The sequence below is a fragment of the Saccopteryx leptura genome, chromosome 9 (assembly GCF_036850995.1).
Source record: "Saccopteryx leptura isolate mSacLep1 chromosome 9, mSacLep1_pri_phased_curated, whole genome shotgun sequence".
Classification (NCBI taxonomy): Eukaryota; Metazoa; Chordata; class Mammalia; order Chiroptera; family Emballonuridae; genus Saccopteryx; species Saccopteryx leptura.
Genome location: NC_089511.1, coordinates 18,689,176 through 18,707,946, shown reverse-complemented (window position 1 = coordinate 18,707,946; position 18,771 = coordinate 18,689,176). Strand labels below are relative to the sequence as shown.

The window sequence follows — 18,771 nt, the reverse complement described above, 5'->3', positions numbered from 1 at the left end:
GCTCCTTCATCGGTAAATAAGAATAATAAAATCTACTTGAAGTTATCAATGCAATCGTCCTAAAACAGATTTCTTTGTATGTGCTCAAAAACCTTGAGAACTCCCCAAAAGGCAGAGAAGTGGTCCTTAATTCTTTTCATGAAATCCTGAGACATTTAATTGTACAGTCACATACACGTTCGCACATACAAACAAGTCTCGGAACTTTCACGGAGACCTGAAGCCTGTTATTCTTATCTCGGGTTAAGAACACTTAACTCAAGGCCTGGCCTGTGGTGGTGATAGATGAAGCATCGTCCTGGAATGCTGGGAGCACCCATCTGAAACCTGTCAGAGCACATACAAGAAGCAACTACTACAAGCTGATGCTTCCCGCTCTCCCCCCCTTCCCTATCTCTAGCTCTCTCCTCTCTTTAAAATCAGTAAATTAAATAAAATTAGAGAAAAAAAAGAAGCCTGGCCTGTGGTGGCGCAGTGGATAAACTGTCAACCTGGAACACTGAGGTCGCCAGTTTGAAACCCTGGGCTTGCCTGGTCAAGGCACATACAACAAGCGACCAATGAACAGCTAGAGTGAAGCAACTACTTCTCGTTCTCCACCCTCCTCTCTCTGTAAAATCAATAAATAAAATCTTTAAAAAAGTGGATTTAAAAAAAACAAAACACTTAACTCAAGATTAGAGTTAAAACTCTTTTCTTTTAAAGATATCTTTTTCTTTCTTTTTAAAAAATTTTTTACATTGATTGGAGAAAGAGAGAAACATCAACTTATTGTTCCACTTATTTGTTGCATTTAGTTGTATACTCATTGATTGTTTCTCATATGTGCCCTGACCAGGGTTTGAAACCGCAAACTCGGTGTACTGAGACAACACTATCCACTGACCCACCTGGCCAGGGCTAGAGTTAAAACTCTTTACTGTGGCACTTTCGTCCTCCACAATCTGGCTACAATCTACTTTTCTGGGTTTTTCTACCATGACACCCTTTGCCAAGACTCTGGATGACTTTGTTCCCCAAACACACCATGGAATTCCCTAGCTGAAAATGCCCACCTTTCTAGACCGTGACCATGAGGGCATGCTGTGGAGAAGGTGGGGTAGGCAGCTGAAAGGAGTCTTGGGGCCCTGGCCGGTTGGCTCAGCAGTAGAGCGTCAGCCTGGCGTGCAGGAGTCCCAGGTTCGATTCCCAGCCAGGGCACACAGGAGAAGCGCCCATCTGCTTCTCCACCCCTCCCCCTCTCCTTCCTCTCTGTCTCTCTCTTCCCCTCCTGCAGCCAAGGCTCCACTGGAGCAAAGATGGCCCGGACGCTGAGGATGGCTCTGTGGCCTCTGCCTCAGGCGCTAGAATGGCTCTGGGTGCAACAGAGCGATGCCCCAGATGGGCAGAGCATCGCCCCCTGGTGGGCATGCCGGGTGGATCCCGGTCAGGCACATGCAGGAGTCTGTCTGACTGCCTCCCCGTTTCCAGCTTCGGAAAAATGAAAAAAAAAAAAAGAAAGGAGTCTTGGGGAGAACAGTCTGGGGAGTGCTGACTTCTGAACTTTATATGAAAAAGCAAAAAACTTCCACCCTGGGTAAGTCACTGTTATTTTGGGACTTCGCTATTTACAACTCAATTACCAAATGAACCAAATTTTGTCCCCTCTCCCAAAGCTCAGAAGAACATACACCAAAATTTTAGCAATCGTAAACTTTGAGTTAACACACTAATTTTATTTCATATTTAACAAAGATATGTATTATTTGCATTATCAGAAAGATAACTGATAGATATATGAATTTACCACAACTCCAACTGCCCTTTTGTTGTTCCACCTGGCTGCCTGACCTCACCCTTACTGGACTATCGCCCCTGAGGCAGAGGAATTCCAAGAAGCTGGTCAGCCTGTCCCAAGAAGGAGCACTCCAGAAAGCTGAAATTCTAAAACCGTATAAGGGAACATACCAGAACTTTTGACTCAGTACCCCCTCAGGCGCTCCCAAACACTATATAACTCACCCCTAGTCTGTAACCGATGCTCTTCTCCCCGGGAAGAAGTGCCCGGCAGGGTTCCTTTCTTCCTTTCAATAAGGCCTGCTACTCTGGTCTTTTTGGACTCCCATGGATTCCAACATTTGGTGCCGAAACCCCGGACAGGGTACTAACTGCCTGGACGATCCCTCTTTGCCGTCCAAACTTACAACCAGGGAAGCAATGGGCAGCGGCAGCTCGTCCGGGGCTTACTCCCTGATTCTGTTTGGACATGTAATTGTAGGTTGATTGGCCGGCAGTCTAGCCCTGTCCCGAACCCCTGCTGGACCAGAAGGTAAGGAGTTTCTCCCTTCCCCTTCCCCAGTCGGCTTCTCTTTGCCACAAAATTTTCTCTGGTTGGATGGTTTTCTCTGACACGCCTCAGGTTTTGAGGGGTTTGACTTTCAGTCTCAGCAGACTGCACGAAAGACTAGGCGCCTAGCCAAACCTCTCCACTCTCTCTCTCTCAGAACTCCCTGACAGGTAGTGACGACCTCTATCAGGGACGACTCCCCCACACAGAGATTTCTCCTCTTGGGACAGTGACAAAAGGCAGGGACGCCTCTTCTTACTCACCTGTCTCCACTATGGGCTCCTCAGAGTCTAAGCCTTCCAATCAGATCCTTCTAGGATGTCTCATAAAAAACCTCACTAAGGCCTGACCTGTGGTGGCGCAGTGGGATAAAGCGTCGACCTGGAACACTGAGGTCGCCAGTTCGAAACCCTGGGCTTGCCTGGTCAAGGCACATATGGGAGTTGATGCTTCCTGCTCCTCCCCCTTCTCTCCCTCTCTCTCTCTCTCTCTAAAAATCAATAAATAAAATATTAAAAAAAAAAAAAAGATTAAAAAAAAATTCTCTTAAAAAAAAAAAAAAACCTCACTAAGTTGGGCCTCTCTGACCTTAAGCCAAAAAAACTCATTTTCTTCTGTAACATGGCATGGCCCCAATACAAATTAGACAATGACTCCCATTGGCCTGAAAATGGGACATTCAATTACAATATCCTAAGAGATCTTGACAATTACTGCCACCAGACAGGGAAGGCATCAGAAATTCCTTACGTGCAGGATTCCTTTTACTTTTGCTCCTGTCCTTAATTCCTGTGCCGCTTGTTCTACACGCAGGTAAGGCCAAAGAAACCTTACCTAAAACCTTCACTCCTAATCTTTCCTTCTCTGCAGACTCCCAACTCTCTCTCCCTCCTGCCTGACCCCCAGGGGTACCCCTTTCTCGGGACCCCTCTCTGGTTCCTCTGCAAATCTCTTTCGCTTGAGTCTCTTCCGTCCAGAAAGCCCCTTCTCCTCCCTTCGCTGAATCCTCTTTCTCATTCACCTGCAAATACCATTCTCTCTTTCTCCTCCCCTGCTGGCCAAGGGCCCTCCCTTTTCCACTATGTTCTTAAACCCCTCCTCCCCCCTCACAGGCTGAAGTAATTTGTCTCTTTTTTTGTCAGAAATATCTCTAGTATAAGTTTAATTGAAACAAGTAAAGCGCGCTCATTTAAATTCCTTAACTCATAATTTGTAAAATCTTTGTTTAATGTGTAACTGTGTCTGTTTCTAAGGCCTTAAACCAATAATTACCCACCTCTTAAACCAGGCTTACTCATCCCCACAGACTCTCCCTGCAATACCCCCATCCTTCCTGTTCAAAAACCTTCAGGGGCTTATAACTTTGTACAGGCCTTACATCTAATCAATGAGGCAATAATTCCCCTCTGTCCAGTAGTCCCTAATCTCTACAAGTTACTGTCACACATTCCCTCAAACACCACTCACTTCAGAGTCCTAGACCTCAAGAATGCCTTCTTTACCATTCCTCTACACCCTGACTCTTACTTTCAGTTTACCTTTATTTAAACTGACCCAGACACTAATGCAGCCCAGCAACTTACATGAACTATTTTACCCCAAAGGATCAAAAACAGCCCACACCTGTTTGGGCAGGCACTAACTCAGGATTTAGCAGAAAGCAATCTCAAAACTAGTACTCTCTTACAATATGTAGATGACCTACTCCTCTGCAGCCCCCCCCCCCCCGCTTGCCTCAAGGAGACACACCGCCATCCTTCTTAACTTCCTCACCATGAAAGGATATCATGCCTTCTCAGCTAAGGCTCAACTTCACTCTTAGTCCATAGTCTATCTGGGCATCACCTTAACCCCTACCACCTGAGGTCTCACCCTAGAGCTAACTCAGACCCTCCACAGTCTCCAACCACCTACCACTGCAGACCAAATCCTTTCTTTCCTTAGTCTAGTAGGCTTCTTTAGACACTGGATTCCCAATTTTGCTCTCTTAGTCAAGCCCCTCAGTGAGATCTTCTGAGCATGGCTTTTAAGGTCTATAATGACCAAGGAAGTAACAGAAAAGGCAAATAAGGCCCAAAAGAAGTCAGGAAATACCAACTTTTGGCATACACTCTTAAAGGCTCCAGCGCCCTAAAGGGCTTCATAGGATTCCAGCAGGGCCCTGCTCCAGAGTGGAAAGAAAGGTCATTAAATTGAAACCTGCCAGGCTTCCCGGCCCTACTGGTTTACACATCATTGCTCTGGAAAGGAGGACACGAGAAGGTAAGCTGCCCCCTTGCTCCACGGAGGGAGAGTTCAGTCTCTTCTAGCCCTGCTCCAGCTACCTATGACCTGACCTTGCCCAGCATGCTGGGAATTGCCACTGAAGGCCCAAGGACATCATTCATGAGCCTAAGATATTTCTTCCAAGTAGCAGATAAGCTAATCTCATTTCCTGTAAACACAAGGGCCATCTACTATGCCTTGCCTGAATATTTGAGTTTTATTCATCCCTCAAAGATCTCTACTGTGGGTACTGACAGTCTGATTTTGTTGCTTTATTTAATGTATAGTGTCTCCATTATTCCTCCTGTCTCAATGCCCCATACCTATTATAGGCTGGGACCTGCTGCTAATTCCAGCTAGAAGCAGTAGTCACTAGGAATTAAACTCTAACTGAAAAATGTAGAAATGTAACCACCCTTTCCCTAAGTACTTGCAGGATTTACAGGTTACTCAGCAAACTGTTCAAAGACTGTCCAAAAGGCACATCCAGCAGTACATCACCCAAGGACTGAATTTCACGTGGACAGGTCCACACACTGTGATCCTGACAACTCCCACTGCTGCTAAGGGCGACTCTTTCCTTCACCCTGACCATATGGAGCTCAGAAACAGAGAAACGAAACTGACCTCTTGTCCTTCTAGTCTCTATTCACCTCTCAACCTGCCTCAACCAATCAGGTGCTTTCTACTCATGTAGGACCAACACCTATATGTGTCTCCCTACTAATTGGACAGAAACCTGTACCCTAATCTATCTCACCCCAAATATCAACCTAATCCCACCTCAAGAGCCTCTTCCAGTTCCTAGTACACTACTCATCAATCTAAGGACTAAACGAGCTATACAGGTAATTCTTCTCCTTGTTGCTTTGAGAATTTCTATAAAAGTAGGTCTAGGGGCAGGGGGACTGGCCACTTCCCTGTCTTATTCCTACTCTCTCTCTCTCTCTCTCTCTCTCTGAAGCCCAGCGAATTCGTAAACATGGAATCAGTGGTTTCACACAAACTGGGTGTCTTGACTATTGCCTTTCATTAGTCCACTGACTCTCCTATTTATTTTTCTAACTTTTGAACCCTGCCTCTTATTTCTTACAGAACAGCATGCAGACCTTCACCAATCAGAAAATTGAAAAAAATCTACCTAACCCTACACACCAACCCTGAAACCTGACCTCGTGAAACAGAATAATCTGGAACCCTATAAATACACCCCTACTCCGAACAATGGTGGAAAAAACCCTTATTCTCGATGCTAGCACCAATTATAGGACCAATCCTAATCCTGTGCCTAATTTTAATGCTTGCCTCTGTCTTTATCAAGTTCTTGCAGGCTCAAATGAAAGAAATCGCCAGGATTACCTACAACCCCTACTCCAACTACCCCGAGGGGGGGGTTCACAAAGGAGGCTCCCAATAGGGATAATAGCAGGAAGTAGCTCCAGAAGATGGCCGGTCAGAGACAAACCTCCTTCCTGAACCCCATACCCTTTCCTTCTCCCCACCTCTTTTCCTTCCCATACCCTTTCCTTCTCCCCACCTCTTTTCCTTTTTTATTATACCACAGAGTTGAGAAATGATAGATATATGAATTTACCACAACTCCAACTGCCCTTTTGTTGTTCCACCTGGCTCCCTGACCTCACCCTTACTGGACTATCGCCCCTGAGGCAGAGGAATTCCAAGAAGCTGGTCAACCTGCCCCAAGAAGGAGCACTCCAGAAAGCTGAAATTCTAAAATTGTAAAAGGGAACATACCAGAACTTTTGACTCAGTACCCTCTCTGGCGCTCCCAAACACTATATAATTTTCCCCTAGTCTGTAACTGGCGCTCTTCTCCCCAGGAAGAAGTGCCCGGCAGGGTTCCTTTCTTCCTTTCAATAAAGCCTGTTACTCTGGTCTTTTCGGACTCCCATGGATTCCAACAATAACATATGTTTAATGTTTGATTACAGGAAAGAAATGGCAGATTGCCAAACGATTGGTAAACGTAATAAGATAGGAACATTGAAAGTAATGGGGCCCTGGGCGATTGGATCAGTGGTAGAGTTTTGGCCTGGCATGTGGAAGTCCCAGGTTCAATTTCTGGTCCAGGCACATAGGACAAGCAACCATCTGCTTCTCTACCCTTCCTCCTTCCCTTCTTTCTCTCTCCCTCACTCTCTTCTCTTCCTGCAGCCATATCTTGATTGGTTCGAGCAAGTTGGCCCAGGCACTCAGAATGGCTCCACAGCCTAGCCTCCGAAGCTCAAACAGTTTGGTTGCTGAGCAACAGAGCAATGGCCATAGATGAGTAGAGCACTGCCCAGCAGAGGGCCTGCCAGGTGGATCCCAGGGGGCATGCGGGAGTCTGTCTCTCTGCCTTCCTGCCTCTCACTTAATAATAATAACAACAACAACAATAATAATAATAATAATAAAGAAAGCAATGGATCTCAGCTCTGGCCAGATGGCTCAGTTGAGCACTGTCCCAAAGTGCAAAGGTTGCTGGTTCAATCCACAGTCAGGGCACATACAGGAACAGACTGATGTTCCTGTCTTTCTCTCCCTCCTTTCTTCACTCTCTAAAATTAATAAAATAAACATTAAAAAAATAAAGTTGTAGATCTCAACCATGGTGTATATTCAAAAATCTCAAAGCCTAGGCCACAAGAATAATGAAATCAAAATCTGGAGTGGGAAATACGGAGGGAGAGCTAGGCATCAGTATTTTTTAAAGCTCCTCAGTGATCCTGACATGCAGCCAAGGCTGAGAACCAGTTTTCAGAGGAGAAAACATGTCCCCGGAGGAAGAAACTGTCAGATTCAGTTCTCTAGCCTCAGAACCTGGGCCTGTGCTTGGCACAGAGTGAGCACTCTGTGAATGTCTGTAAACAAATGGATAGGCAAATGCAAGGGGTATCAGGGACTTCCTACACAAGAAGCACAACACACACCTGAAGAGTGCGGCTTACCTCGACGGCATAGCAGAAGTCGGCGCCTGCTGTGACTGCCATCATCGACAAGAGTCCAGTGCCCGTGCCGATGTCGAGAACCAAGGCTTTCTGTCCTCTGTCCTTCACCCTGCTCACAGCAGCCCGGATACCCTGGTAGTATTTTACATTCTAGGAGAAAAGAAGAAATAGCTGTCACTTCATACTAGTTATTTTAAGTAAGGAGAAAGTTGCTTTGTGAAGTTTTGGAGTCACAGTTGGCAGCAGCAGTGTAAATCATGACCTCATGGCCTTTCTGGCCCCTCGAGGAATAGCAATGGCTAGCTGAGTCGGGCAGGCCCTATGAGAGCACCAGAGCACTGGGTCAGCCTCCTGCCCTTTATTAAGCAATGTCTCTCCCCTCCACACCCATTTTCTATAGTCTGCTTAGTGATGCTGGGGCCCTGAAAACACCTCCTCCTCTTCCCAGCTGTTAGGCACATAGATGGATCCAGAGGGAGACTGGAAAGTACAGTGTGTCCGTAAAGTCATGGTGCACTTTTGACTGGTCACAGGAAAGCAACAAAAGACGAGAGAAATATGAAATCTGCACCAAATAAAAGAAAAACCTTTCCAGTTTCTGTAGGATGATGTGGCAGCATGTGCGCATGCGCAGATGATGACGCAACACCGTGTATACAGCGGATCAACCCACGGCCATGCCAGTCGAGATGTGGACGGTACAGAGGAAAGTTCAATGTGTTCTGTGGCTCACTAAATTCAAATCCGTGACCAAAGTGCAACGTGAATATCGGCGCATTTATCATATAATGAAGCGCTACCACACAGGAATAACATTACTCGATGGGATAAGCAGTTGAAGGAAACCCTGTTCTGGTAGGCCATCAGTCAGTGACGAGTCTGTAGAGGCTATACGGGATAGCTACCTAAGGAGCCCTAAAAAATCAGTGTGTGAGCCCACATCGAACTGCACTGAATAGGTATGAAACTGGGAGAGTTTTCCTTTTATTTGGTGATTTCTCATTTCTATCGTCTTTTGTTGCTTTCCTGTGACCGGTCAAAAGTGCACCATGACTTTATGGACACACTGTAGGAGAGAAAAACGTTGTCCCCTTCCTGTATGGCTGCTGCTCTCATCAGTGTCCTCCCATGCGAAGCAGCTGGTTCCAGATGCCAGCTCCTGCCAGCACTCCCATAACCAGCCTCCTGGGCCCCTCTGAGGGAGCAGCAGCACTCAAACAGGTATCCCTCTTGGAAACTTGGGCACAAGCTCCACAGGACCTCTCCTTCAAGCTTCTAGATTTGGAAAACCTCAATCTTCTCTCTGTTTCCCCACTGGGCAAGGTAGCTGCTTCCTGCTCTTCCTCTCCCATGTTTACCTCAGGGCTCTCATTTGCTTCCCAGTCCTCCCACACCTGTGTAAACAATTCCCTGATGAAACATGTAATGTGGCTTTTGGTTTCTTTACTGGACTCTAATTCATACAGTTTCCTTGTCTAAAATGTATTTCCCCCCTCAGGAAATTATTTCTTTGCATTATGAAGTTTTTCAGTTCTGGTCTTTAGTAACTTGACAGATACATCTTCCATCTGTAAGAGCTTAGCTGAATAACCTTCTGTTGAGAATAACTAAAAATCATGGGAAGATATCTATAAATCTTTTAAGACCCAGGTTTTGAACCTGGGTCCTCTGCATCCCAGTCCAACGCTCTATCCACTGTGCCACCAACTGGTCAGGCATATATATTTTATTTATTTAATTTGATTTCATTTTTAGTGAGGAGAGGGAGGCACAGACAGACTCTCGCATGTGCCCTGACCAGGATCCATCCAGCAAGTCCACTAGGGGGCGATGCTCTGCCCACCTGGGGCCCTTGCTCCAGAGCCATTTTTCAGCACTTAGAGGCAGAGGCCATATAGCCATCCTCACCTCCTGGGGCCAACTCACTCTAATTGAGCCAATAGCTGCAGGACAGAGGAGAAGAGAGAGAGAGAAGCAAGAAGGGGATGGGTAGAGAAGCACATGGATGCTTCTCCTGTGTGCCCTGACCAGGAATCAAACCTGGGACATCCACATGCCGGACCAGTGCTCTACCACTGAGCCAAATGGCCAGGGCTATTTTAAACTAAAAATAAAATTAAAAAAAAAATAAAAAGAATGGGCCTGACCAGGCGGTGGCGCAGTGGATAGAGTGTCAGACTGGGATGCAGAGGACCCGGGTTCGAGACTCCGAGGTCGCCAGCTTGAGCGCGGGCTCATCTGGTTTGAGGAAAGGCCCACCAGCTTGAACCCAAGGTCGCTGGCTCCAGCAAGGGGTTACTCGGTCTGCTGAAGGCCTGTGGTCAAGGCACGTATGAGAGAGCAATCAATGAACAACTAAGGTGTTGCAATGCACAATGAAAAAAAACTAATGATTGATGCTTCTCATCTCTCTCCGTTTCTGTCTGTCTGTCCCTGTCTATCCCTCTCTCTGTCTCTGTAAAATAAAAAGAATGGTACCAGACCTCAAAATAGCAACAATGAATTTCACAAGACTCATAGTAATGCCAAAATAATGAAGGGAAGAGGTTTCCAAACTAGAATCCATATTTCGCCTAAGTTTTAGAGTATAAGGGTAAAAAAAAAAGTTTTGGCCCTGACCAGTTGGCTCAGAGGTAGAGTGTCAGCCCAGTGTGTTGAAGTCCCGGGTTCGATTCCTGGCCAGGGCACACAGGAGAAGCACCCATCTGCTTCTCCACTCTTTCCCCTTTCCTTCCTCTCTCTCTCTTCCCCTCCCGCAGCCAAGGCTCCATTGGAGCAAAGTTGGCCCAGGTGCTGAGGATGGCTCCACAGCCTCAGCCTCAAGCTCTAGAATGGCTCCGGTAGCAGCAGAGCATCGCCCCCTGGTGGGCATGCCAGGTGAATCCCAGTCAGCAGGCGCATGCGGGAGTCTGTCTGCCTGCCCCCCACCCCACTTCTCACTTTGAAAAAATACAAAAAAAAAAAGTTTTTAAACAAACAAAGTCTCTCAAAAACCTTACCTTCTCACAGGAAACTGAAGAAGGATGTGCTTCACTAAAAAGAGAGTTAACCACACAGGAAACAGAGGGCTCAATAATATACAAGATAATAAACAAGAACTCCAAGCTGACATACATAGAAGGTCTGGGGAGCACCTTTATCCACAATAGAGCAGATCAAAAGGATCCCAGAGACATGTCCAAGAAAATAAACTGACAGAACAGCTGATTGTTTGACCTTTACTTCTGAAAGAAAATTTAGAAAACTGGAGGAAAGTTTGGGCGTAAAAAACTGATGTGTAAATAGAAAACAAAGCAAGCCCTGGCTGGTTGGCTCACTGGTAGAGCACTGGCCCAGCGTATGGACGTCCTGGATTCAATTCCTGGTCAGGGCACACAGGAGAAGTGCCCATCTGCTTCTCTACCCCTCCCCCTCTTGCTTCTCTCTCTTCCCCTCCTGCAGCCATGGCTTAATTGAAGCAAGTTGGCCCCAGGTCTGAGGATGGCTCCACAGCCTCCATCTTAGGAGCTAAGAAGATCTCCATTGCAGCCTGACTAGGTGGTGGCGCAGTGGATAGAGCATCAGTCTGGGACGCAGAGGACCCAAATTTGAAACCCCGACGTCACCAGCTTGAGCGCGGGCTCACCAGCATGAGCACAGATTCACTGGCTTGAGCATGAGATCATAGACATGACCCCATGGTCACTGGCTTGAGCCCAAAGATTGCTGGCTTGAGCAAGGGATCACTCACTCTGCTGTAGCCCCCTGGTCAAGACACATAGGAGAAAGCAATCAGTGAACAACTAAGGTGCTGCAATGAAGAATTGATGCTTCTCATCTCTCTCTCTTTCTATCTGTTTGTCCCCATCTGTTCCACTCTCTATCTCTCTGTCTCTGTCACACAAAAAAAGAAAAGAAAAGAAAGAGCTCCGTTGCTCAACAGAGCAATGTCCCAGATGGGCAGAGCATCGCCTCCTAGTGGGCTTGCTGGGTGGATCCTGGTCTGGGTGCATGCTGGAGGCTCTCTCTCTCCCTACCCTACTCTCACTGAATAAAATAAAATAAAATAAAATAAAAAAAAAAAGCAAAAATTAAGATAATAATTATTTTAAAGATTTTATTTATTGGTTTTTTTTTTTATTTTCCTGAAGCACGGAGACAGACTCCCACATGTGCCTGACTGAGATCCACCTGGCATGCCCACCAGGGGGCGATGCTCTGCCCATCTGGGGCTTTGCTCCATTGCAGCTGGAGCCATTAGTACCTGAAGCAAAGGCCATGGAGCCGTCCTCAGCACCTGGGCCAACTTTGCTCCAGTGGAGCCTTGGCTGCAGAGGGGAAGAGAGAGACAGAGAGAAAGGAGGGGGGTGTGTGGAGAAGCAGATGGGCGTTTCTGTGTACTCTGACTAGGAATTGAACCCAGGACTTCCACACGCCGGGGCGACGCTCTACTGCTGAGCCAACTAACCAAGGCCTGATTTTTTTTTTTTTAGAAAGAGGAGAGACAGAGAAAGAGAGAGAAGGGAAGAGGAGCGGGAAGCATCAATTCATAGTAGATATATAGTTGCTTCTCCTTTGTGCCTTGACTGGACAAGCCTGGGGTTTCAAACTGGCAACCTCAGTATTCCAGGTTGATGCTTTATCCACCATGCCACCACAGACAGGTCAGGCAAAAAATAAGATAATTATTAGCAACAGTTATGCAAGAAAAGAAAAGTAACCGGAATATATCACATGGCTCAACTATGAATAGTGTTTATATAATCCTAATAAAATATATGATTTTAACTACTATTTTCTCTATTTTACAGAGGAGAAAACAAGGGCACAAACAGTTTAAGTGACTCACCTACTGAAACACTGAATACTGACTTTGCACAAACTCTGTAATGAGAGGGAAGGGGAACAAGGTGAAAGGAAATCAACTTATCAGCTCTCACAGTGGGAAGTCAATAGGTAATAGTTATTTAGATATGGACGTAAACACAAAACAAACAGTTCAAAGAGAGAAATAGGCTGCCTGTGGGGTTAAGTATGAAAATATTTTAATCCTGACCTGTGGTGGCACAGTGGATAAAGCCTCGATCTGGAACGCTGAGGTCACTGGTTCAAATCCCTGGGCTTGACTGGTCAAGGCATTTACAGGAAGCAAGTACTACTAGTAGATGCTTCTTGCTTCTTCCCCCTCTTTCTCCCTCTCTTTCTCCCTCTCTTTCTCCCTCTCTTTCTCTCTCTCTTTCTCTCTCCCCTCTCTCCAAAAACCAACAAATAAAATCTAAAAAAAAAATGCATGACCTGTGATGGCGCAGTGGATAAAGCGTTGACCTGGAAATGCTAAGGTCACCGGTTCGAAACCCTGGGCTTGCCTGGTCAAGGCACATATGAGAGTTGATGCTTCCAGCTCCTCCCCCCCCTTCTCTCTCTCCTCTGACTCTCCCTTTTCTCTCTAAAATGAATAAAAAATAAAAAATTAAAAAAAAAAATCTAAAAAAAAAAAAAAAGGAAAATTTTTATTTTGTCTGGGGGAAATGATATACTAGAGGACTGCTGTTTTCACAATAGGCTTTATAGAACTATTTGATCCTTAAAGTAAATACATTTATGTCTTGAATAAAATCAGTATGAACTTTGATGTTATGTGTTTTCTACCATAATAAGAAAGAGTTTTTAAAAATCAGTATGGCAACTGTTAGAATTTGTTGGAACTAGAAATCTGACCATCAAATACATTACATCCTGGAAAAGGGGGGGGGGGCACTGTTTTCTCTGGGTAACACTGAGGGGACCTGGGAGCTGGCCTGGGAGTCTCACTCCAGCCATGAGCTGATTGATCACCTGAGAACCCTGATAAGCAACATCCTGAACAGTAAACCAGGGTTAGCATTCTCTTCAAATTAATGACAGCAGTGTCTATCCAGAGTCTACCTATGTTCATAACTGAACTACACCACCTGACCTGTGGTGGCGCAATAGAGCACGGACCTGGAATTCTGAGGTTGCAGTTCAAAAAGCCTTTGCTTGCCGGTCAAGGCACATATGAGAAGCAACTACTACACGGGTTGATGCTTCCTGCTCCTGCCCCCTCCCTCTCTTTCTCTCTCTCTCCTAGCTCTAAAATCAATAAATAAAATCTTAAAAAAAGAAAAAAAACCCTAAACTACACCAAGATATACTACAAATAAGCACATAAAAAGATCTTTGGGCCTGACCAGGTTGTGGCGCAGTGGATAGAGCGTCGGACTGGGATGCAGAAGGACCCAGGTTCGAGACCCCGAGGTCGCCAGCTTGAGCGCGGGCTCATCTGGCTTGAGCAAAGAGCTCACCAGCTTGGACCCAAGGTCGCTGGCTCTAGCAGGGGGTTACTCGATCTGCTGAAGGCCCGCGGTCAAGGCACATGTGAGAAAGCAATCAATGAACAACTAAGAAGTCGCAACGTGCAACGAGAAACTGATGATTGATGCTTCTCATCTCTCTCCGTTCCTGTCTGTCTGTCCCTGTCTATCTCTGCCTCTGTAAAAAAAAAAAAAATCTTTGGCCCTGTCCGGTTGGCTCAGTGGTAGAGCATCGGCCTGGCATACAGGAGTCCCGGGTTCAATTCCCGGCCAGGGCACACAGGAGAAGCACCCATCTGCTTCTCCACCCCTCCCCCTCTCCTTCCTCTCTGTCTCTCTCTTCCCCTACCACAGCCGAGGCTCCATTGGAGCAAAGTTGGCCCAGGCGCTGAGGATGGCTCCACGGCCTCTGCCTCAGGTGCTAGAATGGCTCTGGTTGCAACAGAACGACGCCCCAGATGGGCAGAGCATCTCCCCCTGGTGGGTGTGCCGGGTGGATCCCAGTCGGGCGCATGCAGGAGTCTGTCTGACTGCCTCCCCGTTTCCAACTTCAGAAAAATAAAAAAGATCTTTGACATCATTAATTAAAAAAAATGAAAATTAAAATCACAAAGTTAAATATACACTTAACATATAGACCCTGCAATGCTACTCATATATCCAGCTGAAAGAAATAAAAACATGTTTCCACATAAAGACTTGTATGTGAATGTTTACAATAGGACAATTCAAAATTCAAAATAGCTAAAAACTAAAAATACTCCCAATCTCTGTCAATTGGTAAATGAATAAACAAAATACAGTTGCTATACCCCTATAATGGAATACTATTCAGCAATAAAAAGAAACGAATACTTGGAAGGGGCCTTGACTTTGGGTGATGAACACACAAATATACAGATGATGTATTATAGAATTGTATACCTGAAATCTATATAATTTTATTAGACAATGTTACCCCAAAAAACTCAATAAAAAAATTTTAAAGAAATGAATGCTAATACATACTTAACATGAACTTCAAAAATATGAAAATACACACCTAAGGTATATATCATATAAATTCACTTACATGAAATCTCTAGAAAAGGCAAAATGAGTAAGAGACAGAAAGTAGATCCCAGTAGTTGACTGGGATGGGCACTGGGGACTGACTGCAAAGAAGTATAAGATAATTTTATGGGAATAATGGTTATTCTAAAACAACAACAAAATGTAAGGCACCAGCAAAAGTAGTGAAACATGTTTGTCTTGGCTCTGCCACTAACCAGCGAGTTCTGACCCCATTTCCTCATGTGCAGAGTTGGGAGGGAGAGCAAAAATTAAAGGGTTAAATAATGAAGAGTTATGAATGTTCTGCCAAGGAATTTGAATTTTGTCCCGAAAGCAATGAGAGGCCACTGAAAGGTTATAAGTAGAAGTGTAACATGGTCAGACCGGCATTTCAGAAAGACACTCTTGGGACCTAGCCAGTTAGCTCAGCTGGTTAGAGTATCATCCCCAAACACCAAGATTGCAGGTTCAATCCCCAGTGAGGGCACATCGGAAGTAACCAAAGAATGCACAACTAAGTGGAACAACAAATGAATGCTTTCTTTCTTTCTCTCTCTCCCTTCTTCTCTGTCTCATAAATCAATCAATAAAAAAGAAAAGAAACCTTGGGCTGCTATGAAAAGAAAGGAAGGAAGGGCCAACACCAATAAATGAGGGCTGAGAAAGCCGTGGGGTTAAATGATCCACAGAATTTGATGACAGATTGCAGGTTTAGATGAGGAAAAGGGTGCCGTCTTTCTGGCTTTGCTGACTGGATGGATGGCAATACCGTTTGTCCAAGTTCCCTGACAGCTGGGACAAAAAAGACCCTCTCTGTAGATGATACTAAAATCAGAGAGGCTCACAGCCTCAGGAGTCAATAAGAAGCCACAACCATTAAGCTAGAGAGTAGTGAATAGCCAATAATAATGTTCATTCCACATTCCATAATTTCCCAACAGTTCATCAAAGGCACTCAGATATGTAATGAAAATTAGGGAGGCACCTAGTGCCTACACACAAATGATGCTTAAAAAGGTTGTTCTGTCACATGCTTCCAAACCATAGGCAGGCGGGGTGAAGGAGACACCAAGCAGCCTAATGACCAACCCCACCATGAGCCCTGCTCCCTCTCCTGCCTTGTACTGCTCAGTTTTTAAGCTTGGCCCTGCCTCTTTCTCCTTCAAGCCTCCTAGCTTCCAAACCATCCAGATGAGATCAACTAGTCTAGTACTCTGGTACACCAAGAAATTCTAGGCTGCTAACATCACAAGACTATAACTCAAACGGGAAAACTCAGATAAAAGAAAAATGAACGAGGAAAGCTGAAATGTTATCCTACAATAAAAAACCAAATCTGCTTTACAAAATGCAGTCTGCAGTGACCGCTAGAGATTTTATTTTTAAATTACAAACTGACTATACAAGGTGAATGATTTTATTTTTAAATTACAAACTGACTATACAAGGATAATTCTCTAATTATCATGTAATTAGAGAATTTTTATCTAGAGGTTATGGGGGTCAGCTAGTACATCCCGCTCATTTTGAATCCTAATAAATGAGGTCCACAGAGTTCCCATGTTTTCTCCAACTTCACACTCAGGTCAGCTGCAGAGCCAGAAGTAAGACCCAGCCTCCTGACTGATTTCCCAACCACTACATCACACTGACTCTCAGCATCATTCTAACATCATGCCTCCAACGGGTATTGCCTCCCCCACCAGGGGGAGTTTTCAGTCTTCATGTACTCCAAGGTTTCAAAACCCCATATCAAATAATGGTTTCCTTTAACACTTACTCTGTCTTTGTCATGTAGCATATCAGCATAAGAAGATCTAAAAAACAAAAAGAGAGGTCAGAAACCTTAGCTAATGATAAGATACATCAACCTATGAATATATTTACATATATCAATGCATTTTTAAATCAGATGAAACAAACATCCAGGCAGATTTTAAACTATTTTAATAGAATTATGTGGACAAGCCTGACCAGGCAGTGGCGCAGTGGATAGAGCATCGGACTGGGATGCAGAGGACCCAGGTTCGAGACCCCGAGGTCCCCAGCTTGAGTGCGGGCTCATCTGGTTTGAGCAAAGCTCACCAGCTTGGACCCAAGGTCGCTGGCTCAAGCAAGGGGTTACTCGGTCTGCTGAAGGCCCATGGTCAAGGCACATATGAGAAAGCAATCAATGAAGAACTAAGGTGTTGCAACGAAAAACTAATGATTGATGCTTCTCATCTCTCTCGATTCCTGTCTGTCTGTCCCTATCTATCCCTCTCTCTGACTCTCTCTCTGTCTCTGTAAAAAAAAAAAAAAAAATTAAAAAAAAAAAAAAAAAAAGAATTATGTGGACAAAAAAGGGGTTTTATGGAAAGTAACCACACAGGGTGCTATGATCATAAATTCCTAAGTTAACACACCTTTGAAATAAACCACCCTCCCTAGACCTGTGGTGACGTAGTGGATAGAGCGTCGACCTGGAATGCTGAGGCTGCCAGTCTGAAACTCTGGGCTTGCCCGTCAAGGCACATATGAGAAACAACCACCATGAGTTGATGCTTCCCAATCCTCCCCCACTTCTCCCTTCTCTCTAAAATCAATAAATTCTTTTAAAAAAAGAAAAAGAAAATAAACCATCCTCAAGAAAGCACATAATCTTGCTAACTATCGTACAAGCCAATCCCTGCCTTACTTTTTCCCATCTTTTTTTTTTTTTTTTTTTTTACAGAGACAGAGAAAAAGAGTCAGAGAGAGGGATAGACAGGGAGAGACAGACAGGAATGAAGAGATGAGAAGCATCAATTATTAGTTTTTCGTTGCGCATTGCAACACCTTAGTTTTCATTGATTGCCTTCTCATATGTGCCTTGACAGCGGGCCTTCAGCAGACCAAGTAACCCCTTGCTCGAGCCAGCAACCTTGGGCTCAAGCTGGTGAGCTTTTGCTCAAACCAGATGAGCCCTCACTCAAGCTGGCGACCTAGGGGCCTCGAACCTGGGTTCTTGGCATCCCAGTCCGACGCTCTAGCCACTGTGCCACCGCCCAGTCAGGCTTTCCCATCTTCATGTAATCTTACTTCACTCCTTAATTTCTTTTTTTTTTTTTTTTTTTTAATTTTATTGATTTTTAGAGGAGAGGAGAGAGACAGAGGGAGGGGACAAGCAGGAAGCATCAACTCAGTAGTAGTTGCTTCCCATATGTGCCTTGACCGGGCAAGCCCAGGGTTTCAAACTGGCGACTTCAGTGCTCCAGGTTGATGCTTTATCCACTGCGCCACCACAGGTCAGGCTCACTCCTTAATTTCAAATGGATAGAATAAACTACAAAACTTATTATCTGGTGGATTTGAGATCTGGCGCCTGGGCATATGTCGTCAGTTTGGCTCAAATAAACTCTTAAAAATCTTATCTACAGATTTGGAATTCCCTCCCTTCCCTTCCTTTCCCTTCCCTTTCCCTTTCCCTTTCCGTTTCCCTTTCCTTTCCTTTCCTTTCCTCCCTCCCTCCCTCCCTCCCTCCCTCCCTTTCTCTCTTTCTTTTTTAAGTGAGAGGAGGGGAGATAGAGAGACAGACTCCTGCATACACCTCAACCGGGACCTGGCAACCCCTGTTTGGAGCCAGATGCTCGAATCAACTGAGCTGTCCTTAGCACTTGAGGCTGAAGCTCGAACCAATGGAACCATCAGGGGAAGAGAGAGAGAAAGGGGAGCAGGAGGAGAGAAGAAGATGGTTGCTCCTCATGTGTGCCCTGACTGGGGATCAAACCCGGGACATCTGCACACTGGGCTAATGTTCTATCCACTGAGCCTTGGGATTTCTTATATTGACAGTTATATGCTATAATTCTCTGGTACTACATTAAAAATCTCAAAAAAAATATGT

The 18,771-nt window shown here is 45.2% G+C and overlaps 1 protein-coding gene across 3 annotated transcripts in view; it reads right to left on the bottom strand.

Moving 5' to 3' along the window:
- Positions 1–18,771, bottom strand: part of PRMT7 (protein arginine methyltransferase 7) — a 58,057-nt gene that overhangs the window by 31,732 nt on the left and 7,554 nt on the right. For all 3 annotated transcript variants that reach the window (XM_066348917.1, XM_066348915.1, XM_066348916.1), the window contains exons 3-4: positions 16,687–16,723; positions 7,543–7,692 (exon numbers count right to left, since the gene is read on the bottom strand). In XM_066348917.1, the coding sequence (XP_066205014.1) occupies positions 7,543–7,692; positions 16,687–16,723 (187 nt within the window). The remainder of the gene's footprint in view (positions 1–7,542; positions 7,693–16,686; positions 16,724–18,771) is intronic.